This window comes from Notolabrus celidotus, chromosome 15 (assembly GCF_009762535.1).
Source record: "Notolabrus celidotus isolate fNotCel1 chromosome 15, fNotCel1.pri, whole genome shotgun sequence".
Lineage (NCBI taxonomy): Eukaryota > Metazoa > Chordata > Actinopteri > Labriformes > Labridae > Notolabrus > Notolabrus celidotus.
Genome location: NC_048286.1, coordinates 11,556,511 through 11,584,378, shown reverse-complemented (window position 1 = coordinate 11,584,378; position 27,868 = coordinate 11,556,511). Strand labels below are relative to the sequence as shown.

At 38.5% G+C, this 27,868-nt stretch overlaps 2 protein-coding genes across 4 annotated transcripts in view; one reads left to right on the top strand and one right to left on the bottom strand.

Annotated features, from left to right (window-relative positions):
- si:ch211-106h4.4 (MAM and LDL-receptor class A domain-containing protein 2) overlaps window positions 1-27,868 on the top strand; it is a 78,064-nt gene that overhangs the window by 16,680 nt on the left and 33,516 nt on the right. The gene's annotated exons all lie outside the window — the stretch shown is intronic.
- On the bottom strand, window positions 956-25,032 carry LOC117826570 (macrophage mannose receptor 1-like). 3 transcript variants are annotated; one of them, XM_034702717.1, is made up of 31 exons: window positions 24,839-25,032; window positions 24,124-24,480; window positions 23,804-23,974; window positions 23,509-23,664; window positions 21,984-22,094; window positions 17,193-17,330; window positions 16,896-17,072; window positions 16,536-16,690; window positions 16,029-16,142; window positions 15,675-15,790; window positions 15,416-15,564; window positions 15,125-15,324; window positions 14,833-14,948; window positions 13,642-13,711; window positions 13,381-13,534; window positions 12,884-12,922; window positions 11,651-11,814; window positions 11,498-11,559; window positions 10,726-10,826; window positions 10,441-10,583; window positions 10,027-10,132; window positions 9,622-9,749; window positions 8,946-8,990; window positions 6,935-7,037; window positions 6,380-6,612; window positions 5,362-5,527; window positions 3,391-3,555; window positions 3,146-3,262; window positions 2,712-2,867; window positions 1,737-1,766; window positions 956-1,604 (listed from the first exon to the last, which is right to left on the bottom strand). In XM_034702717.1, exons 1-31 carry the CDS (start codon window positions 24,939-24,941, stop codon window positions 1,357-1,359), a joined length of 4,293 nt encoding a protein of 1,430 aa, XP_034558608.1. In that variant the 5' UTR covers window positions 24,942-25,032; the 3' UTR covers window positions 956-1,356. The 3 variants fall into 3 exon arrangements, with proteins under 3 accessions (XP_034558608.1, XP_034558607.1, XP_034558609.1); XM_034702716.1 differs by having other exon boundaries at window positions 13,642-13,714; window positions 24,839-24,994; XM_034702718.1 differs by having other exon boundaries at window positions 13,642-13,714; window positions 14,842-14,948; window positions 24,839-24,994.

Here is a 27,868-nt window from a genome sequence, read left to right as displayed (position 1 = left end):
CATTGATTGTTGTTTCGTTGGTTGTCGTGATCACGGCCGACAGTGACCGGTTATTAAAACTCAACGTGTTCCCCAATCGGCTCGTCATCCCGACAGCGTCCGGACGGACGCTACAATACATATACATTTTCTGTAGGACTTACTGAATGTCATTCATTCTTCTGCTTGTCAGAGCCCCCGTGGTGAGAGCTTTTTAGACGCTGATCCGGACTACAGTCCTGAGCAAAGCACCTCATCGGGTCAGAGGGGACAGGCCTGAGGTCGAGCGAGAGGGGCAGTCAGTAGAGTCAGAGGAAGCAGAGGCAGGGGACGGGGACTCAGAGTGCACGCCGGGGAAATGTACGCGCAGGAGGCTGGCAGAACAGCAGGACGGGATTTGAATGGTTTAAAATTTTGGCACCCAAAAAAGGCTGATTGGTTGGTGTTTTCCCAGGTTTACTCTGGCTGTAGCTAGAGGCTTTTCTTCGCTCTTTTTTAAGAACACATTATGTATTGATTGCCATCAGGACATAAAGATAATTTTAACCAGTATAACAAAAAGTGTATCTAAATATGATTACCAACCCCAGCTTTAATATAATGTTTAAATGATTTGCAAACTATCAAAATCTAACATTTTACACAACATCCACACATTTTTGGAATTGGGATTGTAATATTCCATGTGATTGTGAAGCCATATGACCAAATAGTATCTTCAGACATCATTTTAACCTTCAATTTCATGAAGATTCTATATGTTACACACCGTCTTCTTAATTTTTTGCCTCCTTCTCTTAAGAATTTACAAACACATTTTTAAACTAGTTTTAAAAATCGTATTCAGTAAAGGCCTGTTATTCTCCACATGAGGAGTGGTCCTCTTGCACCTACTCTTAAAAATCCTTTTGATCTATGGTGGGCTCTGCACTTTCTAGAGAGCTAGTGAAGAAGAAGATGACAGCAGGCGAATCAATTCCTTGTTTTCTCTTATTTCATCAGAATTAATCTTTAATGTTCATATCAGAGATATTCATATAACAGTGATATTTTTTTTTCTTCACATATTTCAAGAGTAAGAGCAATAAACAGCATCTGGATTGCAAAACTTGTGACAAATATTTACACTCAATCATATCAAAAAAATCAAATACCAGTCATTCCCATTGAGACATCCTAGAGCCTAAACTGTTCTGTTCCATGAGGTCAGACATTTCCAACTCCAGTGAAACTCACATATGACATTAAATAACTGAATATATACCGTACATGGCAAAAACAAACAACAGTAAATACAAAAGAAAACAGTTATTTAGCATCAGAGTGTAATACATCATGGATACAGTACGGTATGGTGCATTTCCTTTTAGATTTGAATCACAGAGCTATGATAGGCTCAGGGTTTTCTACCTCTGCATTTTCTATCAGTTTATTGGTATCAACAACGTCGGGCTGTGATCGTTCACTGCCGAAGTAGAGTGGATTGTCAAAGGTTGGTAAGGGACGTGGGGACTTCTTGTACAGGAAGAATCCTAATGCCATCAGTGTAGAAATGATAGAAATGATCAGCACAACCACCAAACTCGTGTGGACACGACTGCGGGGACCCAGACCTCCGTGAGGCTCTGCGTAAACAACAGCAGGTAAACGATAAACAGATCAAACATTTGAAGAAAACATTTATTTAGATATGTTTCACCCTTTAATTTTATTTCACGTTACACTTTTCAATGTTTCAGAAAAACAGTGCAACTTACCAGGGTTGGATCCTGGTTCTACAGGCATCACTGTAGGAAAAAGAAGAGGGAAAAGGATTAAAATCCAGGGTTTTATTTTGGTTAACTAACCAAGCATCTGCTCAATTTTGTATGGGTTTAATTGTTGGAGTCCAGGGAAGTAGCAATCCTTTAGACTAATGCTGTCACAATATTACCTCTCGTTTATTGTGGCCACAAGCATTTCCGGCCCTAAGGTTAGCAAACTAATTCCAACTTACTCTTCCTATCATGAAATCTACAGGATAATACAAAGGTTGGTGAACTGTTTGGTGGTGTTAGCCCCTTTTGCAGTCAACAAACACCACATAATTTTTTTTGTGGATGCAGGAAGAATCCTTTGCTTTTATCTGTCACCTCTCCTGACATGATTTGTGCTGCAGTTGTAGCATACTGTGGTAAAGGCTAGCTAGCTAGCTGGTTTGGAGTCTTCGTCTTTGGCTTCCCTCCATTCCATGATGAGTGGAAGCCAGAGTAAGGAGCCACTACTGCCATCTGTATATCAATATTAACATTTTCAAAAAGACAACAATCATTAATACTGTGACAGCCGTAGTTATGACGTACTGCAAAAAGTAGCTGTCTTTTTGACTGCTACCTTCCGTAAACACTTGACATCCAATATACAAGAGTAGAAAACTGGTCATTTATTTCATACTACTACTACTACTACTACAAATCACTTAATTTGTAATGTTAAAATATGATCAAAAAGTAAACAATTGATATCAGCATTTTTTTTACTTGATGGTTTGTTTACTTTCTGTTTCAATGACTACATAATGCAATATTTTAAGAAGGAAAATCTTGAGTATTCATCTAGATAAAAACAATATTCACTCAAATCTAAATCTTTTTAATTTTTTTAAGAGAATGGATATGAAATAGATCATTATTATTCAGCACACATCTATCTTGCTAAATATATGTAGTTGACCTCCATGGGTGGAGTGTTACCTTTGGGTGTTTCACAGATGTATCCTCTGTCGTGCCATCTGCGAGCTGTCCTCCAAACTCCGTCTGATGTTCCGATCTCCCCAAAGTCATTATCAGGCTCTTCTGGGGCCCAGTTGGTGTAATCCATGACTGTTTTATCCAACCACATCCATGTTCCTAGTACCATACAGAAAACTGTTACTATTTTCACTTTAAAAGTTTACTGAATAACATTTGAGAAAGGAGAAGGGGTATTGTCTGGTAAGCATGTTTTTAATTTGACATGGTTCTTTCTTAATTGAATTTGTTGATGTAGGTTAGTGAGGTTTTGAGGGTGAGTTTTGGTTCTGAACAATAAAAGTGTTTGTAAAATAAATTCAAGGCAACTTTTAGGTATTATATTTGAGAATGTATACTGAAATTATGTTGAGTATGAACATGGAGTGTTATTATACCTTTATGAGTCTTAAACAGGCCAATCCAGAAAGCGCTGTGACCATCCTGAAATATTTCCACATAGGTTTTAATAAATTGTTGCTCTTCAGGATCTTTGATACTAGCCAGGATTCCACCTTCACCAAACAAACAAACAAACAAGAACACAGAGACAGTGTGATTGTAAGAACATTACAATTACACATATGTCCGCTGATATAAACCACCCACCATACATCCAATATTCTCTACATGCGTCTCTTACCATGCCTTACACAGCTGCTAGCTGCATTTGCCCATTCAATTTCCTCTGTCATGAACAAATAACAGCGATCCTTGAACGGCAGCCAGGAAGCAGTCTGTTGGTATTCCATTGCGGTGTCTTCAGGGCATACTCCTGGGTAGATGGTAGACTCTGTCGGTGGCACGTCTGTGGATGAAAGAGAGGGATAAGAGGATCACTTGATGACATTCAAACCGTGCATACTAGGGCTCCTGATCACTGTAATATCTGAGCTTGTATTAGATGCAGAGTTAAGGCTACCATAATTTGTCAGGGGGAACTTGAACGTGAAATGTGTGAACACAAAGATGAAAATTAATAGGGGTCGATCAGTATCGTTTTTTCAGAGACAATGAAGATACTGATTATCAGTAATATAAGTAGCAGGACTTTTTTGCAGGAAATTAAGTGAGATAGAGAAGAGAGTGAAAAACAGACTTAGAGGGAAAAGCTTAGACAAAGCAGCGCAATTGTTACTTCATTATTTTTATCTGCGACTGGTAGAGTAAAATGCCAATACAGATAATCGGCCAAATGCAGAGTAAAAGCTCCAAATAAATGTCCAGGCCAATAATGCGTCAAGCCCTAGAAATTAAGCTAGTTTGTCAACTATAAAAAACTGTACATTTTTCCAATATGGTTCAGTCCATATTAGAAATTACATAATAAGCCTTCTATGAGTTCAGATAAATAGATTGTTTATGTTATAACTACAATACCATTCAGTGTTTAAGATGCACTTTGAATACCTTAGCATCCCGTGCTACCATTGTACCGGTATAAAATGTAGAGAGTTATCTTTCCAGAAGAAGGCGCGTATTCTGGATCACATCGTGAAGCGGTCCAGTCTGGCGGTGCCACGTTTTTAAGGCTTTTCTCCCTCATTAGATTATACACATGTATAAAAGAAAGCAGTGATATATATGAAATAAATAAACCCTGTGGAGTGCTGGTTTGATTGAAAAAGTCTCCTCCATTAAAGACAACGGCTGTTTTTGAAACCGCTTGCTACTAACTACCTACGAATGTAGTATGCAGTACGTACTGCGTTTGAAGGTAGTATGCAGTATGACTGCTGTACTGGATCTGTTATGCATTATGCTGGGCCAGGCGTTGCTGGATTTCCGGTTTCGGAAAGTGGGTGTAGATTTGGCATACTGCAGATTTTGCTCTTGTTCAGATAATGCATACTATACACTGAATTTTGGCCAAATCATTACGTACTACGAGTAAAGTAAGCGGTTTCGAAAACAGCCGAGTCTCAGTAAACTGGTGGTGGGCAGTGAGGCTGTCGACACCTCACAACTGTCAATGCCACCAAAGGCTGTACTGTTTTGGTAGCTGGCAGGGTGGTGATAACAGTACTTCAAAGAGCTACACAGCTGCACAAATCTGCACATTGATAAATTTAATGGAATATTCTTGCAGGAAGATTTATTTCAATCTGGGAGGCCCTCAAAAACGGACTGAGTCATATATTGATGTGACTCATAATCCAGATTTCACACTAATTGAGTAATATCAACTGTACAGAAATGATAAACAAGGTTTTATCAGGGTTTTAACAACATATGGAACTAGAGTGTGCAACACTTTTTTTCACTTTTAGTCCACTGCCAGTGGTCAGCCCCTCATCAAATCCTTTGGTGTGCATTACTTCTCTACAAAATAAAAAACAAACAAACAAATAAACTAGGTTGTATGTCATTTCCAGCTGTATTTCATACAGATATATTGCCTATCAAGGAGTGCTGACAAACTGGTTAAAACTTTGTTTGTTGGTCACAGTTATTTAGAAAAAATGGTGTTTGCTTAATTTCAGTCATAGAACAACACAAACGTGCTACAAATACAAAATGTGATTCAATAATACAAATAAATATAGAAATAACAAAGTATATAACCACACTTTAAAAAAACAACTTGACTACATTACAGAACCCACTAACGTACCTGAAGTCTGCATGCACACGCTGTTCATGGTGCGATTGCACAAAGCCGTCTTCCATTTTCCATCCACATCCAGGTAAACACATGGAAGGTCACTGACGGGTTCACCTTCAGCCCACCCAGCAAAGTTCAGGTGCCAGCCATCAACATATCGAAAGTAACCATTGGTCTGAAAGCAAGAATGTATCAGATTTATTTGTGTTGCAAACATACATTTTAATACATTGAGCTGCTAAATAATAATTTTAATTCATTTTTAGCATTGAGATAACTTGTCCAACACATTACACAAACACCTTTTTTTTCTGACCGCCCTTGTTGTAAGCTGCACAATGTTTAATATCACAAAAAGGAAGTATACTTAAGTCCCTACAAGGGGAGAATGAATGTTGTCGTTTCAGCACATAATTCTTGCACTGATTGTCGGCCTACGTGGCAATAACTAGTCCTCTCTACTAGCGTTCCTTCTGATATTTTGGAGTAGAGAGAGACTGATTGATCAGCTGATTGATCATGTTTTGGATTAATCAGCATCGGCTGATGCTTAGGCTCCCAAGTTCAATCCACCATCATCTTCTATAAATGGTTACATGTTTTTCCGTTCTGAATGACAGCAAATGAAATCTAAAACAGTAACTGGCAGGTATTTTATATATTCTGTTATAATGTATAGAATAAAGCTGTTTAATATTGCTTCTGACATGAATATCAGTCACATACTGAAATTTCTATTTCAGTAATGAATTAAAATCTATCTAAAACGTGTTACCAGCTAAGATCTACATGTTTATTAGATTGCAATGTTCATAGAATAACTCCCTTTCAAATGCTCTCTAGCGCAACACCTCTGGTTATAGTAAATGCCAATTGATATATGTTCTGAGTCCCTCAGCGGGTTTGCTCTTGAAGGTGTCTCTGGTAGTGATTTCTCAGGAACTTGAAAACAACACTTTTATGGTTGGTTCTAATTTTCCCTGGAACTCATTCAGAACTGTAATTGAAGATGTTTGCAGGCTTGTACCTGCTGTTTGTTCAACCCAATCCAAAGAGGAGCTTTGAGATTCATTGACAGCAACTCGACGTAGGCTTGTGTCCACTCTTTCCGCAGGCTAGCCAGGGTGGCTTTATCACCTTCACATTGTTTCTTAGCATCGTACCAGGTTAGATTTTTAGTCACAACCTTGATGCTGTCATTTCCTAGAGACACGAAAGTGGTTGGAATTGATGGTGCTGGTCCAGGCGCGATGTTTGGATCTGTTTGAGAGGATAAATGAATTAGATGAGAGATGAACTCTGTTTTCTATGATTATGGCCTGGTTTGCAGTCACAGGAATTGCGTTTTGAAATGTTTCTCTCGCAATTCTGTTGTCACAACAGGTGAGCCGTAGGGAGGCTTGTTGACAGTGATGTAGCATCTTAAATTCCAGGCTGAGCAAAAACTAATTCCAGCCACTGGAGCTGTAAACAAACTGCAGTTTGGGGCTTTGGTATCAGACATTTGTATTGATCTTTAAGGAGATATGACATGATTTATTTTCAAACCTCTGATCTTCAAAAAAAAAAGAAGTAAACTCACCAAGATAGCGATGACAAACAAATCCATTGGAGTCATTACAGGACTTGATGTACCATTTACCAATTCCAAATTTGGGATTGCTGGTCATTACAACACAGTCTTCCTAGGGAAGGACATTTGGAGTTATTTTAATAATGAAAAAACGTCATTGCTTTTCAGTGGGGATTCTAATTTGCACCAAGTTAATTCATACACACAACAAGTAAATATATAACAGTATTAAAACCATAATTTAGACCATGGATTGGAACAACTAAAAATCTTTTTAATGGTTCTCTACCTGAAATATGTTTCCCTGGCATGTCTACAAACCCCCTGAAAATGAAAATAATACATTCTGCCCCTGTTTTGATTTCTCCACCTTTCTGTAAATGTGTGCTGAAACGAGCCGTTTCAGTCTTCAGTGTTTTTCATATGTCATAACCCCAACCGGTCTGTAACGGAAGTCAGAGCTTGGAGCTTGTTCAGCCCATAGACTGTATAAAATACAACTCAACCCCTCCTTTTCATTTCCTGCACACGTATGCTAACAAGGAGCTTAGGAGGGAGGCATGCTAGTTGTAGGCTGTCTGAATAAACACAAAGGTCGGTTTTACTCCCCACGTCTGCAGATTTGAAGATCTAGTGGATGATTTTTATTTTTAATGGAAAAGTGCTAGCGCTAGTTAGCATAGCCGCATAGCTACATGTTCGTCGCTGTTTACCAAGACACACGTCGACATACTGACAAATAAAACAACAAGAAACACTAAATATGTGACCAATCGTTCAGAAAGGTCCTGCTGAAGGCGCCTCTCCGTCAGGATCAGATTCTGGATCAAATTCAGGGGGTTGAAGTAACGCATTATTAGTATCTCATTTAAAGGCACAGACACAGAAAACAGCCTGTTCTGAGCAGGGCTGAAAAAGAGGGGTTTACAGGCATGCCAAAATCTGATTTCAAAGTAGTTTTTTGAGCATAAACTTTAAAGACATGTTTTGGGGACCTCTTAGACCAATATATATTGATGAAAAATAGCGTAATATGTCACCTTTAAAACAGTGCAACAGATTGCCTTCAAAGATCAGAACCGTTTGTCCTGTCCAAAAAATTATTTCACATGAGAGGTCCCCAAAACAATAGTGTCATCTGAAAGGGCTAAATTATAAAAAGAATGGTTTATGGTCGACAGTGTATAGGAATGGGCTACATGCTGTATATAACCCCCGAGTCACATTACCCAGTACTATCTGCAGGCTGGATGATTCTAAGGTGACTTTACAACTGTAATGTTTCAGATGGAAAAATATCAGTCACTGCTGGCTGCTCACTGTATTTTTCATTAGGTGTATAAGTTAACATCACTTTTTTCTCATCTTGTTTTGAAAAGTTGAATAATCTTAGATAGGTTAGCATGTTCGGGTTAGTCCACGTGCTAGCTAGCTTGTTTCACATGCAATGGTTTGGGATTTGACTCGCTTGAGCGCTTCTTTCAGATGTGTGTTGGCAATGTTGGGATAGTTTGACAATGAATAGGACACCTTTGTTAAAACTGTAAATACCAGCCAAACCGTAATCAACTCAAACATCTGCTAAATACTTGTGTTTCTTTACTATTTTCAATACTAATTTTTAATTTGCTAGCATGGTCTCCTCAAATACAGTGCTGCCCTTATCTAGAATGATGGATCATGTCATGACATGAAATGTGTAACTTTGTAAGCTGTGTCTCATCGCACCGTTAAAGACTCCACTTAATACTACTAGTAAAGAGGTTAAAGTATGTTGTTATGCTGGCAGAGTTGACAGTTCATGGATATAGCCAATCAGACTTCCATAGAAAGAGACATATTAGTGATTTGGCATCATGCATTCCTATCGTACCAGATAAATTCTCCCTGAACATGTTCCAGGAAACTATCTCAAGAAAAGAGTGGAAACTCTCATTAAGCTGCTTGAGGACTTAGTCTCTGAGGTTCATTGTCAAATAACTTGTGTTTGCTCTTTCATGCAAAAAACCTAAGTTATTACCTCATTCCATTGTTGATAGAAGCTCCCCTGACGACGAGTACTTCTCTAAAGAGCAAAACAAGAGTTATTTGTCAAATACTTTAAATTATGCTGAAGAAAATACAGGAATTGAATATAAAAAATGAAAGTATCTATCTATCTATCTATCTATCTATCTATCTATCTATCTATCTATCTATCTATCTATCTATCTATCTATCTATCTATCTATCTATCTATCTATCTATCTATCTATCTATCTATCACATCTCTCAGTTAGGCTGGCCGCACATTGGACTACATGGGGCTTTATTTAGGGGGATCTCATATCTGTGGAATCACCACTGTGAAATCATTATCACAGCATTAAGTGTATGGTGGTGTGGTCTCATGGAACTGTCTTGTGTGTGTTCAGAGGATTGTATGGTAAACACCGGTCTGAACTGTCCTTATATTTGTGTAGAACACACAGTGTCTCCCACAGTTTTAATATCAGTGTGCCCCACAGTTTTAATATCAGTGTACGGTCTAAATTACGTTCAGTGTGTGGCCAGCCTATGGTGAGCAGTTGTACCAATAACACATTCCAAAAACAGCATTTATAGCTGCTGTTAAGTTTCTCTTTCATTTTTATTGAATTTCTTTCACAAGGTGTACAATATTTATAGAAATAAATATACACATAGTGTGTACTTACAGAATAGCCCCAGTTGGTGTATTTCCTGCGTTTCCCATCAGTCCAGTAAAACCCATCTTGTTTTAAACTATTCAAACCAATCCAAAGGTCTGCAGTATTTGATTCAGCCATCCTGGTGATTAAAAAAGCTGAAATGAAAGAAAGGAAGTACATTTTTTCTGATTTTGGTCAAAATTCAAACACAATTCTAAAAACAATAACTAATTTACACGATCATGAATCTGACAAAAGTATAAATTCACATTTCAATGTTTTGCATGGTTCCTCAAATTTTGAGGTACAGTAGGTCTGGCATTGTTTCAAGTGACAAGAATGAACTCCATGGCCTCTTTTACATCATTTGCACAATCAACTATGCCTATGATCAAAATGAAAATGAAAAAATGAGAAAACATTAAAACAAACCTTGTTCACGCCTTGTGGGAATTGAGACTAAATTGCCTCCCATTGTGATGCATTGTCTCCTTGCCTCTTCCCAGGTGGCCTGCCGGTTAGTGATGACACTGTAACACTGTAAGTAAGAAATAAAAAGATGATTTTTTCACCATGCAGATAAACATAATTTTTTTAGTACTTTTTTGTCAGACAATCTTTGTTGATTCTATTAAAGCCATTCTTCTTGAAGCTAAAAGTCGCTGACAGATCTCCATATTTAACTATGCTGTGGTTATGAGTGTGCAGTTTCTGATTTCAACATGTGTCATGTGGTGATCCATGTTTGATAAACTCAACAGTATTCTGGTATTTTTCTTTATGATTACTCTTAACTAAATATGAGAGCTAAATGAAAGCTGTCTTGGTTTTAGGGTGACTTCTGACCTTCGAATCAAATTTGGTCCATTTAATGGGGCAGCCGCCTTTAGGAGCAGTTGTGGGGGCGACAGTAGCGTTGACAGGAATCGAGGTTCCTCTTTTACAAATAGAGTAGTGCTCCTGGCCACAGTTACAAGTTTGCCAGAAGCCTGTAGGAGCAGCAGAGAGTAGAAAATTAACAATTTATTTTACTAAGAGCAGGATATTCATTATATACAGAACACTATATTAGGGTTTAACACAGAGCTTAACTATTTAAGTCTTCAATTTTTTAACCTCAGTGTTACTCACCCATATAATAGGTCATAGCAACACAGTTCTCATCGAAGGCGTTCGTATTAGGTTGATTTTCATCCCATTTTTGTAACCCCACAGAGGCCCCATCCATCCACCTTAAAGCACACAAAGTTTGTCTTCAGTAATCCATCAATCAATCTTAATTTATGTAGAGCAAAATCACAACGAATGTTATCCCAAGATGCTTTACAAATGGAGCAGATGTAGACCGTACTCTTATTATTAACAAAGACCCAACATCAAGCCAGGATAAGATCCAGTCCCCTTTTACAGACAGGACTCAGTCGGATCTCATCTTGAACAGAGCACTTTGCAGCATTTAGCAAGTTATAGCGGCACGGACAAACTTCCTTTAACAGGCAGAAACCTCAAGCAGAACCAGACCCATGTTAGACAGACATCTGCCTCAAAAACGCTTAACATTTGAACTTTCTGTCCATTTTGTTAACTTCTTCTGATAAATGAAAGTTTAAGAAATGAAGCCTGAAAAATAAAATATTAAATCAAGAAATGGGTAAGGTGAACGACATTGGGTAATGTGTTGATGAAGGGCTGTGGTTGTTCTCAACTAGCATCAACAATGAATAAATGTTATATGTGTTTATCTAACCTGGATAAAAATGAATTGTTCATCGTCTTCTGAAAGAACCTACTTACTTAACACACAGTTAAGGCTTGAGAACAATAATTTGACCAGTACACATACAACAGATACTGTATTAACATTGGTGTTGTGTAAAATTGCATGACATTTATGAATACTCACCAGAATGACCCATCAAGGTCCACTGACAAACCTATATAATAGTACCCATAGCTTCTGGAGATCTGTGAACATTTACACAAACAGACACCAGTTTTAAAAGTTACTATGCCACATCAACAGGATCCAGCCTTAGAATCTAAAAAAACAACCTACCTGTTTCCAGATAAAGATATTTTCCTCTTTGCTGGTGATGGATGCCAGGTCACCGTTCATCTGTTTACAGTGGTGTCGAGCATCCTCAGCAGATAGTGACATCCTTTGAATGAAATACTGGTTTCCTTTCCAGATGAGCCAACCGTCTGCAGTGGTGTTAGTCTCTGAAAAAAGTTTAAGCACCATGAGTGTGCAAATGCAACTCGTATGTTTTTCTTATATATTTTTTTAAATTTCGAGTCTCTTTCTCTGAAATGATGGTAACACTCTGAAGGCCTGTGCAGTAAGAAAGTTTGACAACAGCAATATTAAGATATTTTTGTTTGCCTATAAGGCAGTGATGATACGCAAGCTGACCATTTGTTCCTGTTTTTGGTTGTGTTAAGTATTGTGCGTGACTGTGTAACAAGATATTTATTTCTCCATTTTATTGCATATAAAAAAGCTGCTCTTCACTACGTCTTTTCAATCTGGGTTTAAAACTCAGGTCACAATTATTATTTGAATCTTTGATTATTATTATTAATATTATTAATAATAATAATAATAATAATAATGATAATAATACAATAACAATAATAACAACAACAACAATAATAATAATAATTAACTTTATTTGTAAAGCAATTTTCAAAGCAGAATTACAAAGTGCTTTACAAATGAAATAAAATAAACAAAATAAAAGAGAAATGTGTTTCAGAAAATTTTAGAATTAAAATGGAATGGCAGGGAATTAAGTAACATAATAGCTGAAAAAAGACAGTAAATGAGAAGTAAGTAAAAAAGGTAGACCACGAAAGATAATCAAACAAGTTAAAAAACGCCAAAACCCATTACAATAGAAAAAAGAAATTAAAAAGCCAGAAGAATAAAACTAACCAAAGATAAGAACCTAAAAAAGAAAATATATAAAATATGAATGAAATATAAAATCCTGCCTTTGAGACTGTCTGGAAACAGTGTCAGGAGGATTAAAACATGCCCAGATAGCATCTCCTGCAGAAGCACATCTATAAAAATGTGTTTTTAAAGAGATTTAACATTTTTTAATTATTTGATTGCAGCTCAATAGTGCAGTGATTTCAGGAAATTCAGAGGCACATTAAAACCCAACAACAGAGGATACACTGACTTAAGTTACACTCCATCTAACCAGCCGTCACAAATAACTCTGTATCTTACTTTATATGTTGTCAGCAGTCGTGTATGTGTGGTGCTAACATGCCAACCTACCTGTTGCAGTGTTATTTGGAGGGGGTTTTGGGGTCACTCCTGTAAATCCAAAAAATGTGTATTATTTCATGAAATTGTGATTCCAAACTGTGGAAATTTAGATCTTAATTAGGAAAGATGAATTAGCATCTTTAGCAGGAGTAGGCACAAGATTCTTATTATTTTCTGCCGCTGTAAAGTTTTCATATCAATTTTTTTCAATGAGACATCAAAAGGCTACAGTACTCTTCAGTCTTTTACTAAATGTGCCTGAGACCAAATGATGGCATTAAAGGCCTTAGGAAAGCTACCTTTGTATGTTGTATCAGAATTAAAGACAACGCAGCAGAGCAGTCTTCTTAAACAAATGTGAATTGGAAGTAGAGGTGTAGAGAAAAAACAAACATGATCATAAAAGTCAGTCAGTAGATGAAAGTCTTACTCATCACTGTTATGTGAGTCATTACCTCAAAGCTGAAACAGAGGTATGATTTTATTTATATATTTTCTGACTGTACCTGCTCGGATCTGACACAGCCAGTCGTTGTAACTATCACAGTTCACGTCATTCCAAGAGCCGGGTTCATCCCAGCGATACATTCTGAATTCAGCACAGGATTCATCATTGTTATGGTTGTTTGGCTCTCCTTCCTGCCAGTGCTGGAAGTTAAACTGTAGGCCAAAAGACAAAGTGATGCATAGAAAAATGAATATAATTTTTTTTAAATGAAATATTTCATGTATAGAAGTTGTATTAAAACAGAACACAGTTCACTAACCGCAGATCCATCACTCCATGCAAAACTAGTGCTCGACTCAGGGATATGAAGTCCAATCCAGGCTCGTCCACTACTGTGACACAAATTACAAAAGTTATTTATCACTTCAACTTTATTTGAGAGTGCTTTTTGAGAGTGGTTTTATACTAATCTTTGATATTTGGATTCAATTTCATGTATTGAGTAAAGGCTACAGAAGAAACCTCATTATAAGCTTCTTTTACTGTAACAAATTCCAGAAATGTGCAGGATAAGCCAATTAAATGTGAAACTATCGTCACCTATGCCAGTCGGCCATAGAGTTTAAAAAATATTTTATCCATCTTTTATTGAGTCTATTTTAACTTTTGCAATGACCTCTTGGTTTGGTAACCTCAGCACTTCTAACAAAAACAGACAGGGTTATATCGTCATAGTCCCCCAAAAGATTGTTAGCGCTAATCTTAGTAATCTTGGCCATTTTTATCAAGTGATAGTCACTCAGAAGACAAAGGCCATCCTTGAAGACCCTCACCACCCCCTTTATTCAGAGTTCAGACTTTTGCCAACAGGGAGGAGGTTCACTTATGCTAGGAGGGCCAGATCTAACAGATATCTTAGATCATTTGTGCAATCAGCTGTTGTCCACGGGAGTTTTGTAGTTAGGTATTTAAATTAAATGTGTGAACTTACTATCAGGAGCCGTAGCTCCAGTTAATAACCCAAACCATACATCTTTGATACACTACTATCTGGATGTAAACAAGCACAGAACACAGATGTTATCTGGTAGTGCGTTATGGTTTGGCATTATTTTGATGGAGATACAGTTGTATGTATGTTGTGTCTGGTTAAACTGGCAAATAACCACCCATCCGAAACAATGTATGCAGACATATGGATGTTGACCTGCAAGGATGACTAAAGGCTGATGGTGCTAGCTCTGCTATCTTTAGCCACACTCGACAAACCAGTGTTTTTAGTGTTTTCTTACCATGAGGCTATTCGGTTGGTCAGAGTTAAATTTAAAATTTTCATTCTAGAAACTAGAATATACATTTCTTTGGAACATCCCTTGTCATTGCTTGTGCCATCTTGTATGCCTCAGCATGCCAGCTTTTTGGGTTTTATAACTGTCTTTCTATCTAATATTATTTACACAACATGTCCCAACTTTATTTCTGCAAGAACTCATAAGACTTTGTTTCATACGTTCCCAACCGTAGCTCAGTGTCACTGTGAATGCTTAGCAGGTCTCCTCCAATGGCTCTGCAGTAATCCCTGGCTTCAAACCAGGTCTTCTCGTTTGCTCGAGGCCCTGTAAAAAACTTGAACAGAAGACGACAAATGAGGATGTAGAAGATGCTGTATCCGAACAGATTCTGTTCAACATATCAAGGAAAATGTAGCAAGGTTTTCTGAAACTCCATTGCCTCAGGTTTTACTGGCAGTTACATGTAAAATGTTTCTTTTGGGTTAAGTTAAGGTTGACCTCAGATGGTACCTTAGAGCAGACACTTCTTGTTCCCACTCGAATCCAACCCTCAGCACAGTTGGGAGGAGACTGCGTAGGTGGTGCAGGGGTTAAAACTGCGCCATCTGCCAGATGTTTGCAGATGTATTTCTCTGTATTAGTGCAAGGCAGCCGATCCCAGAGGCCAGCCAAAATCCCAGTTGTAATAGCTACACATCCCTGGTGGTATCCTTGAGTTTTTGAGCGGGAATAAAATCAAATATAAATATTAAGCATGCTGGTGGTTTCTTCCAGTTCAAAAGAGCTGCTTTTACTTCATACCTGGCATTTCAGAATTCCAGTGTGTATATGTGACTGGGACATCATTGGTCCACACAAAGTCATCGATGTTCTTCATGTTGGAGAGCCCAAGCCAGAAGTATTTCTCTGGTCTGGACCCCACCAGACTGACAAGGAATGCATTATCCACCCTGGAAATGTTTACACAAGTTCTTAGATTTCTTTGTGTCGCTAAATTTTGTTAAAATACACAAAAGTGATACAGTGAGACTCTTAAAATGAAAACTTAAAACGTTCTCACCCATTGGAAACATCCGCTAAGTAGGAATCTGAGCTCTTGCAGTTCTCTTTTGCATCGTCAAACGTCTTTGTCTCTGTTCCTACAAAGTAGCAGTAGGAGCCATGTCTTTTCCAGCCCTGTGAAAAACAGTACACATTGAAATGGAGGAGTTAGAATTGACATAAGAATCATATCCAGTTTAGTATCTTTGTTAGTTTATGGTGAACTAGCTTTGTATGTGAAATCCACAGTGCTTGGATCACACAAATGACAACTGCTTCAGTCCAGTTATTTCTTGCTTTGAATCATGCACTCTGTTAGGCCAGATGCTTCTGAGAGGTTCTTGTTTCTTAAGCCACTTGTAGCTCCACTTACTGCTTTGCAGCCTCTATCCAGATCTATTTCATCTCCGGTGCGTTCAGTTTCACTCTGCTTCATACAGATAAAGCCATGTTTCTCGTCACATGAGCGATCCGCCCAGTTTCCATTCTGCAACAAAAATCACCAGAAACACTAAACGACTTTTGCATTGAATAGATAGACCCTTATATTCGTTAAAAACTAAATTATCTCCTAATGCTTGTCGTTGATTTGGTATTAAAAAAACAACAAATGAGAATCGTGGAAAAACAACAGGACATATAAAATGTGCACTGACTGATTTTTTTCATGTTTTATCTACTATTTTTTTCAGACTTTTGATGTCTCCTTTTTTCCTGCCATCAAATGTTTTTTATTTGACATCTATTCATCCAAAACATGTCATTAAACATGTCAGAATTCAGTCCTTAACAAGCCGTGTGTTAGAATTAAGAAAACACTGATACATCTGTGTGAATCTACATGTGATGTGACACAACATGACCACACAGGGCTCCATACCTGTCCTCTGATGAGGACACAGTCCTCTGAATCAGTAGAGACAGCCGGTGTCCCATACTCCCAGGCAGTGAAGGTGACTGCAGAGTGGTCGCTCCAGTCAAACAGCCCCTCTGTCCTTATGTCGTTTAGTCCAGTCCAGAGTTCATCATTGGGCCCTGTAGCCATGGACAGAAGAGAATGTCTCAAACACACACTACTAATATCCTCTATACTCTTATGTTAGAGAGTCATTTTTATACACTGGCAATATTTAATATGTCTGTGGTTGTTGAGTCTTTAAAGTTTACAGCACAAACAGACCTGTGCATTAGTACTCTTATTAAAGTTTGATCTGTCGTTTTATCTTTTGTCTTCTCATACCATATCCAAGTTGAGAGATGACAAAGCTTTGGTCCTCTATATTGCGGATGCTCACAAGGTCTCCTCCTTCTTTGCGGCACTCTTTCTGAGCACCCGACCACGTTTGAAGCTGACGGTTAAGATGGAAGCAGTGGCCATTGTAGGGAATCCAAGGGCTTGCACAAAATCCTTGCTCAGCTAATGATACAAAGAACCAAGATATTAGGGATTGAGTGGCTGATGTCAAACACTAAATTGGATTAATTAACAAACAAGGTAGTAGCTAGAGGAAATCAGAGTGGTATAAAGTTGAAATACTTTGTGTAGGACTTGGTGCTGTCCCGTCTTTGTAGCAGATGTACCCGATTTTCTTTACACAAGATGAACTTTGCCAAGTGTGCTGGGCAGCAGAGTCAAGAAACGCACAGTTGCTCCCAGGATTCGGAAGAGGATTTCCTGGGAAAAAAAATTATCAGATTGTAAATTACTTTTTTTATGAGTCTAAAATCACAAAAAGTTTAAAAAATCAAAAGTTTAAAGTCACAAAATCTTATCTTGTAGTTTTGTCAACTTCAGAAGTTTTTTATTCCTGTATATAAACAGTTAGAGTCCGAAAGAATGGCTAACTAAACAGGATTGATGGGATATAAGGAAATCTGGCACTAAATTTACAATGCCTTGTAAAAAAACGAATGTCTTTTTTTTAAATGCTGTTTTTGGCCACTTGGGGACAGTAATGACAACACTCACATTTTTATCACAATAGTTCTTACAAAACAGTTGCTTATTTACACATCCAGCATACTACAAGCAACATAGTTTTCTGGGCACCTGCCACATGTAAGTACTTGTTTCTTTACTGGTGGCTTTGTTTTTGGTCCCCACCATCTCCTAAGGGAAATATATTGGGATGTGTAGCTGGTGAATGCTGCACAAGTGGCTAAATGGGTCTGGCTGTCAGTTTGGTGTTGAACCGTAAAGTAACTTTCACCCATAAGACACTAAAACAGTATCAAACATGCACGTTTCTAGTAGCACATACATCCAGAGATGCAAACATAAAACGGGGAAGATAAAGTCTGCAGAATGAAAAATAATCATAAATGAATGAAAAATTTCACCATAAGTTACGTTTCAGGATGTTGCCCATCATCAGACATGTCTGTTTTTGGCTCCTTGGGTGTAGTCTGATGCCAGGCAATAGCCAGACATTTAATTTGTGGTAATTTTTTTCACTAAATTCACATTGGAGCTTTTGATGTGCAGATTATCAAACCTATCATGATCTTAAAGCAGTTGTAAAAAATAATCCTTAAAGTGCCAAGGGGAACTAAGGGGCAGGTCATTATTCTCTACTGATGTATAAATACGAGCAACACTTTTCACATTCAAGTTGTCTTGTGATCCATTATTAAGTGGAAAACCACTGATCGTTTGTAGTTCTCCTTGAAGCAGCGACTTCTTACTCGGGGAATCCACAGGATGCGTGTGCGCCGCGTTACGGCTGCGACACGGCTCTGCTCCGTCCCGGGGCTTTCGCCCTGGTCCATAGGATGCGTGTTTGGAGCGGCGCGCACTCCGGAGCAGGAAACTCCAAACTCCAAGAACTCCAAAACGCGCGAGAACAACACAGTATAAACTTTTCCTCGTCCATGGTGTCGGATATCTTTTGAGACTGACGTCTGGCCCGATGCCACAGGTTATGACGTAATGTTGAAGAAGTGGTGAAATTTACGATCTTGTGTTTGCACATGGTGTTTATTTTGAAAGTGAGCGGATGTTGCATACGATCCTCGTGCCTGACTTCCGGGATAGTTCGATCATTTCTGTGTGGATTGACGCGTGCTGGGCGCGGGGAGCGGCGAAAATAGACTCCCTGCGTATCTCTGGCAGAGCGGCGCGGCGGAACGCTCCAGAGACGGAGCTGAGACGCGCCGCAGCGCGCCCTGTGGACTCTAGAGCATTGACTTGAATGGGAACCTATTTGCTGCGACGTGCGCGGCGCAGCCGTAACGTAACGCGACGCATCCTGTGGATCTTGGGCTTTAGACTCCTAAGCTAACAGCAATTCTTGAAGTAGTAACTTAGTGTAGTCTCAATTTTGAAGACTAATAAAAGGGTCAGCTTACTGCTGGTTATTAGGCAAGGCAAGGCAAGGCAGCTTTATTTGTATAGCGCATTTCATACACGAGGGCAACTCAATGTGCTTTACATTAACACATTAAAAGCATTGGAGACATTCAGACAGGCATAAAAGAACATAATTAAAATGACAAATATGATAAAACAGAAAAGAAAAGGAAAATTAGAAATATATAAAAAATTACATTAAAATTTTAATTTAAAGTGGGTTAAAATAATCTAAGATAGGAAGGCAGAGGTAAATAAAAAAGTCTTAATCTTTGATTTAAAAGAGGTGAGAGTTTGAGCAGACCTACAGCTTTCAGGGAGCTTGTTCCAGATATGTGGTGCATAATGACTAAACGCTGCTTCACCATGTTTCGTTCTGACTCTAGGAACTGAAAGCAGACCAGTACCTGATGACCTCAGAGGTCGAGGTGGTTCATAAAGTAGTAGCAGATCAGCAATGTATTTTGGGCCTAAACCATTCAGTGCTTTATAAACCATCAGCAGGATTTTAAAGTCTATTCTCTGACAGACAGGAAGCCAGTGTAGAGATCTAAGAACTGGAGTAATGTGGTCTACTTTTTTGGTCCTTGTTAGGACTCGAGCAGCAGCATTCTGTATGAGCTGCAGCCGTCTGATGGACTTTTTAGGGAGTCCTGTAAAGACCCCGTTACAGTAGTCTAGTCTGCTAAAGATAAATGCATGGACGAGTTTTTCTGCATCCTGCTGAGACATAAGTCCTTTAATCCTTGATATATTCTTAAGGTGATAGTAGGCTGACTTTGTAATTGTCTTAATGTGGCTGCTGAAATTAAGGTCTGAGTCTATGACTACACCAAGGTTTCTGGCTTGGTTTGAACATTTCATCATTGCAGATTGGAGCTGAGCAGTAACCTTTAACCTTTCTTCCTTGGCTCCAAAAACAATCATTTCAGTTTTTTCTTTGTTTAACTGAAGAAAGTTCTGGCTCGTCCAGTCATTGATTTGTTCAATGCATTTACTCAGTGTTTGTATGGGACTATAATCCCCTGGTGATATGGTGATGTAAATGTGTGTGTCATCTGCATAGCTATGGTATTTTATTTGGTTGTTTCTTATTATCTGACCTAAGGGGAGCATGTAGATGTTGAATAGTAGAGGCCCCAGGATGGATCCTTGAGGTACTCCACATACGATTTTCATCCGCTCAGATGTGTATTTACCTATAGACACAAAATAGTCCTGGTCATTTAAATAGGACTTAAGCCAATTTAGTACTGCACCAGAGATTCCCACCCAGTTTTCAAGTCTGTCCAGTAGTATCTTGTGGTCAACTGTGTCAAAAGCTGCACTAAGATCAAGTGATACCAAAACTGAGATTTTGCCGTTGTCTGTGTTTAAATGAATATCATTGAGGACCTTGACTAGAGCGGTCTCTGTGCTGTGATGTGATCGGAATCCTGATTGGAAGACATCAAAACAGTCATTTATCATTAGATAATTGTTCAGTTGTTGAAAAACAGCTTTTTCAATAATTTTACTTAAAAAAGGGAGGTTTGATATCGGCCTATAGTTGTTCATTTCTGATGCATCTAAATTGTTCTTCTTCAGGAGGGGTTTAATTACTGCTGTTTTCATGGCCTGGGGGAAGACACCTGTAAGAAGAGACATGTTGACAATTTGAAGCAGATCCGAGGTCATGCAGTCTGAAACCTTTTTGAAAAATGGTGATGGTAGAATGTCAAGGCAGCAGGATGAGGATTTCAAATGCTGTATTATATCTTGTAGGTTTTTGTAATTTATTGGATTAAATTGTGTCATAGTGATTGAGTTGTTTTTTGGTGGACACACAGATAACACATTCCCAGTACCTCGTACAGTAGTGCTGACTGCTTGTCTGATTTTCTGAATTTTGGCGGTGAAGAAGAATGCAAATTCATTGCAGGCCTTGGTAGATAAGTGTTCAGAGGCCACTGGCACAGGGGGGTTTGTTAGCCTGTCGACTGTAGCAAACAGGGCGCGTGCATTATCTTTGTTTTTGGAGATCATGTCTGAGAAGAAGGTCTGCCTTGACTTTTTCAGTTCTAGATTAAACATGTGAAGTCTTTCTTTATAAATGTCATAATGAACCTGAAGCTTTGTTTTACACCACCTGCGCTCAGCTTTTCGACATTCCTTTTTTTCATGTTTGACCTGCATGGTATTCCTCCAAGGCGATTTTTTCTTATTGGAGACCACTTTTACTTTAGTTGGTGCAATGGAATCAATAATGTTTGTAATTTTTAAAGTGAAATCTTCTACAAGTTCATTTGCAGAGAACCTAGAGAGGGGGGTTATGGAAGAGAAAGCCTGAATAAATATATCACTGGTACTTTCAGTAATGTAACGTTTTGAGATTACCTCAGTTTGAACATTAGTGTTCACAGATAAATCACTTTCAAAGAAAACACAGCAGTGATCAGAGAGAGCAACATCAGATACCAGAACCTTGGAAATGTTTAGACCCTTGGAGATAACCAAGTCTAGGATGTGGCCCCTGTTGTGTGTGGGCTGCGTCACATGCTGAGTGAGTCCAAAGTTGTCAAGGACATAACACAGTTCTTCAGTCACTCTGTCCTCAGGTTTGTCAACATGGATGTTAAAATCACCAACAATTAAAACAGAATCAAAGTCAGTGCAGATAAGAGACAGTAGTTCAACAAGGTTATCAAAGAAATCAGTACAGTATTTAGGTGGTCTGTAAATATTAAGAAATATAGACCGAGAGGATGTATTTAACTGAAGAGCCACATATTCAAAAGAAGTGAAATTTCCATAAAACACCTGCTTGCATTTGAATAACTCATTAAAAATTATACTAACACCTCCTCCTTTTTTATGCGTTCTAGTCTCACTCATGAAAGAGAAGTTTGGAGGGCATGATTCAATGTGTACAGCTGCACTGTTATCTTGGTCTAACAAAGTGTTTCAGACTTGCAGGGTTGTTCTGGGTGTGAAACTCACCTGTATTCCATCTCAAATAACGGAAGGGTTTAGCATCAGACCACTGCCAGCCTTGCTCTGGGTCCAGAACCAGTCCGATCCAAAGTTTGTGTTTCCCAGTTGTCAGTAGTGCTGTGTGTTTTTGTTTGACAAAATAAGGGAAAAGGACAGAGTAAGAAATTGTTCCTCTTTTCCGCTTTCTTCCTCTTTTGAACAAGTCCAGAAAAAACAGAAATTTGCCAAACAAGCACATATACATGAAACACAACAATCAAAAAATACTGAGCTGGTAAATCTCTCTTGGTTATTGTTTTCATGTTGAGTATTGAGCTTCAAAGTTTTTTGTTGGTTAAATTAATGTAAACAAACTTTGTGTATCCTTCTTCCGATTTGAAACTAAAAAGCAAAATATGAATACTGTATTGACCTGCATATAAGACAGGGTTTTATTTCCTCGATATGCATCTATCTGGGTTTAGAAATTAAATGTCAATATCATAGACGGCGCCACTTAACCAAGTGTACCCCTCATGATTAAGGCCCTCTTTAAGGGCATTACAGAAGAAGAGACATGGTGAGCCTACAAAGATCGTCTCAAAATGAACATGTGAGAATGGTTATTTTATTCATTACGGTATTAAAAAACTGATACTTCAACTGCTCTATTTACATGTGATCCCATTTTTTGCCAATTCAAATAGTTTTCATTGTAAAAAAGTCTAAATAAGTCTTGAAAATGGGGGTCTTCTTATAATCAGAGTCGCCCTTCCTTTGTACAAATACGGTATTTCTCTCAAAGAAAACAGATTGCATAATTTCTCCTTTTTGCTTGGAGTGTCACAGTGATCCTATGACTCACAATGTGGGGAAATAACTTTTGGTCTAAAGGTTCTGGTGCTCTTTCCGCTACATTTAACGATGTCTTTTACATATCAGACTATTTCCCCCAACACTGAACACAAGATTAATGTTATAGTCTGATTAAAAAGGAATAGATCTAAAGAAACTATAGGTGAAGACACAAAGCTCCAACTTTGGTCACTATTTTTTTTCTTGAATATTATGTCTCCAGTTTTAATTAAAACAAAGCAAGTTGTAAGAATTCTATAGAAACTAGAAGACATTTTCTTTGTGTCAGAACAACAGAATGTCTAATGTTGTACAGGAAACTTCCAAAAACATGAAAACTGCATTAAGAAGTTACATGAGGTTTAACATTGTATACATTTTGCTTTAGAAGTAAATGAATGATACAGTTCTGGTATTTAGACATTACCATGGACATATTTATTCTCTTTTTGAGATGAATGCTTCAGAAGCAGTTTGATTGGATGACAATTTGAAACATATTTAAGTGTAACAGAATGCAATGATGTACATCTTCATTTTTACTAAGATAGCATTTCATTGAACTTTAGAAAAAGCTTGCCCTATTTGCAGTCATAGCTTTCTACCTACTTTGTTAATTATATAAAGTAAGACCTTTGTGTGAAGTTAGTGTTTATCTATTTCAGAACCCTCAAACATCCACCAGGTGGCAGCTTACCTGCGATGAAGGCCTGCTCGTTGGGATCCGTAACACTGAGCAGGGCGGCCCCCTGCTGTTTACAGCTGGCTTCAGCCTGGGAGAATGTCAGAATTGACTGTGTGTTGAGCTGATAATACGCTCCTGTTATGAGGTTTTTAGACCAGTGGTCTGTCGCTGTAAACAGAAATGTTAAAGAACAAAATTATTCTAAGCTCAAACATTTTAATGTATTCCTGTAGCTTACAAATTGCTCCAAGCATAAAATGCATCCTGTATATTATAGTGAGAATCTCATCATAAGTTCAGTACTCACAAGAAGTTGGGCAGTAACCCCACTGTTCATTTTCATATCTAGTTCCAGTTGCACACCAAGCACGCTTGACTGAGGAGTCGTACTGTGTGCAGTCTCCAAACCAGCGGTCTTTGTAGAGGAAGGGAAACATGCAGATCTTACCAAACGCATTTCCCTCGATGGTGTAATATTCTGGAGGGAAATAAAAAAAGAATAGCTTTAAATGGAACTGTTTTGAATGAATTATTCTGCAAACACTCAAAGATTTGCTCATCTGTTGTGTTCTTCAGACTGATGCTTCCACTGGCTGTATACTCGAAATTATTGTTTTCATACTCTACCTCTGTAAGTCCTTGTGCAAGCACCACTGGTCGTCCCAGTGATTGTGAAGTGGTTATTGGGTCCAATAGATCTGGTGAGACTGATGGAATCATCGGCATTGGCAGTGATGTAAAACTGTGTGCCATTGAGGGCAAGCAGGGTTTCGTTCCTGCAATCCCACTTTTGGAGGGCACTCTTGTCGTCACAATCGTAGAGGTTAACTTCACTCCCTACACTTTTGCCCTGTGCTCCGACGCACTTTCTGCTTGAGACGGCAAAAAGCCGATTGTTGGTTGTCCAGCGCAGATCCAGGCAGCGGGTTGATCTCTTCAGCAAACAAACCCCAGTAGCTTTGTTGATGAGAGCGAATGGAGCATCTGCAGAGGAAAGGGGAAAAGTTCAACTGACAAAATGTATATTGATAGAAATAAGTGATAGTTCTCTTTTCTTATTTCAGGCTTTGGTGATTTAAATCAAGTCTATGGCCAAAAAAATGTCTGTTAACTACAGATGCACTCAGAGCTTCCTTGTTGCTGCAGTTATGTCTGCTAATTTCTTTTCTTTTTTAAGAAATTTGTGACAATGAGATGTCATAGAATTAAACTCTAACTACAATCTTGCAGTAAAATCAGAACAAATGCATGATTTCTTGACAGCTCACAATCATCCACAACACACACCTGGAACAAAGCCCACACAAGCTCATTACAGTGAAAGATTAATTATATACTGTACCATTTAATGCTGTGTATTGAGCCGTTTGGATGAAGAGCACAAAGGCTGCTAGAGTTATCCTTGGAGTCAGCATTCCTCTGATAAGTCTCAGAGCAGCAGACATGCTCCGTGCATTGCAAGCAGAAGACTTATGAGCATGAAGATGAAAAGGAGACAACCTTAATGCCACTGACACAGTCAGGTTTTTTTTTTTCAATGAGAAAGTGTCATGTTGCAGATTGGCACATTTCAACATTTTGCCACTGGTAAAAAAAAAGGGGGAGGGGATGGTGAGAGGGAAGTTAGGACAACATACACAAAACACCAACACACACACACACGGACACACACACTTTCTTGCTTGCACGGATGTCTCCAAAAATGGTTAAGCAAAAGTGGCCCCCTCGACTTCCTGTCTTGGAAAAAAAAGATGTGAAAGAGATTTGTGCTAAACATGACTCATCAGAGTCAATGCAATGGTCCAGTGCAGCATCCAGCCAAGGACTCAGACCCATCCGCTCTGACTTTTCAGCACAGTTGGATGCATAAAATGCAGAATGACATGAATTTCTTTCAAAATATCCACTAAGCACGCTAAGTTATTTAAGACTGTGAGAATTAGTGCTGTACTGTATCACTGATATTGATTTACCTTACAGAATGTTTTTTTTTTTGCTTATTGCCCTTTTCATTGTTGATTGAACTCTAAAAACTACACCATCACCAGACATCTGCTTAATGACTTAGATATTTAAGTTTTTTTGAAGTGCGGTTGTATGAGTTTAAGTCACTAGTAATTGTACTAGATAGAAGAGCATGTCTGTGTTGTGTCTGGAAATAGTGCGAAAACAAACACTTTCTGGTGGCAAAGTGAAGTGCTGAAAAAATCCCAAGTAGAGTGTACTCCTAAACTGAGATGAGTGCTCGGGTGGGAGTCTTTCAAAAATTGGCTAAATTACTCAGCAGAACTGACCCCGTCTGCTGAAAACTGTAGCCTAACTTGCATGCTGTTTCTCCCTGCAGTTTCTCATTACAGGGGCCGAGCTGACTGGCATCTGTTATGGCTAGTACAATTACTAGTGACATAAAACTCATAGAACCCCACTTTGAAAAAACTGAAATATCCCTTTAAACAAAAATCACCTGTGTGATATTAAGGTGTCAGCTTAATGCAAATGTTTACTGGTGTATAGGGGTATCTACATGATAACAGCCACCAGAGTTTGTTTTGATTTCCTTTTCAAACCAAATCACATACTCCAGTTTTACTCGAACAACTTTATTGACTAACTTGGAGGTTTGGCACTTCAACTAGTTTCCTGTTCTTTATTACATAACTCAAAAGAGCTAATAAGTCTTGGATAAGAAATAAAAGCAGGGGAAACGTGGCTCTTTTTATCTACTGAAGACAAAAATGCAGGACTCAAAGTGATGATAGGTAAAATAGATTCTGCAGGTCAAAGTTCATGTTTGTGAATGGGCAATTAAGAAGAAGGCATAACTGTATTTTTTTCTTAAGTCATCTAAAACACCTTGCAACCTGCTAGCAATATCCAAGCAAGCACAAGAGTGTCCTTTTTTCACCTAAGAAATATCACCAAGATAAGATCGATCCTGTCTTTCAGTGATGCTGAGACTCTTATCCATGCATTTATTTCATCAATGTTGGACTACTGCAATGTTCTTTAGTCGGCTCTGCCCAAGAAGAGTTTGCGAGGTCTACAGATGGTGCAGAATGCAGCTGCTCGCCTTGTGACCAGGTCACACAGGTATAAGCACATAACTCCAGTGCTCTCCTCTCTTCACTGGTTGCCTGTTCACGCCAGAGCAGATTTTAAAGTGTTACTGTTGACTTTTAAAATTGTAAATGGCTTTGCACTTTCTTATCTCACTGAACTGGTGGACCCATATGTGCCTGCTCGGGCACTTCGCTCTTAGGGGACTGGCCTTTTAAGTGTCCCTAAGGTCCGAACTATTGGTGAGCGGACCTTTTCATTCCGTGCACCCACTCTATGGAACAGTCTCCTTGTCGACATTAGGCTAGCATGTTCCGTTGATGTATTTGAAGCAAAGCTGAAGACTCACCTGTTTACTGTTGTTTACTGCTGATGTGTCTTATGATGTGTTGTGTCTCTGTTTGCTATTTGTTTTTAAGCTTTGTAAAGTACTTTCATTGAAATGGCTCTATAAAAAAAAAAAAGATTATTATTAGTATGCTTTTATCCAAATTAGGCCAATTCACTGACAGTTTTCACTCAATGCTGTAATGGATACAAGGAAGGCACACAACTGCTTGTGAGGCTTTTAGAGCAAAGTGATATTGCACTGTTGCTGATGAAGAGAATTTTGAGAGTGTAGCAACACAATATCCTGTTTTGGGGGAGAGGCATTCAGATGTTGAGGTTTCTTCTCCCTCTCTTCCTCAACATCCATCATAGCATTTTGTATTTTCACTTCCTCTTCAGTTATTCTCCTTTTTCAGACTGAGGACCGCGCTGAAATATGAACATATGCGACTGCAGTTTTTTTTTTTTTTGTATGCAGGAGTGGTGTTTTGGCGGGTTTCACTAAAAGGTCAGAACCCAGGAATATCAGATCAGTCTGAAAATTCCTGCTTGCTTCTAAACCAGACTGCTCAAGTCCTCTAAGTGTGGCGCTGATTTTTAATAGTTGAATTTTCAATGTATCTTTGTCAGATCTACAAAACAGCAGATAAAACATGGGTGGAACCAATGTCCACATGTGGCAAGTAAACAAAAAAACATGTGCACAAGTTAACACATATTTGTAGTCTGGTGCAAGGCCATGCAGTGCCTTAAAAACTAGTAAAATAATTTAAAAATCAGTATGAAAAGAAACAGCCATGTAAAGACTTTAAAACAGCCGTAATGTGTGCTCTCCTTCTGGTCTGTGAGTAAACCTATATGTACATGTAGGTTCATTGTGGCTTTCTCTCCATGATAACCGTGAGTTCCCAAAGAGCTCTAAACCTTTGCTCAGATGATGTTTGAGATGACATAATCATCTGTTTTCTTGGAAAAAAAATCCAAA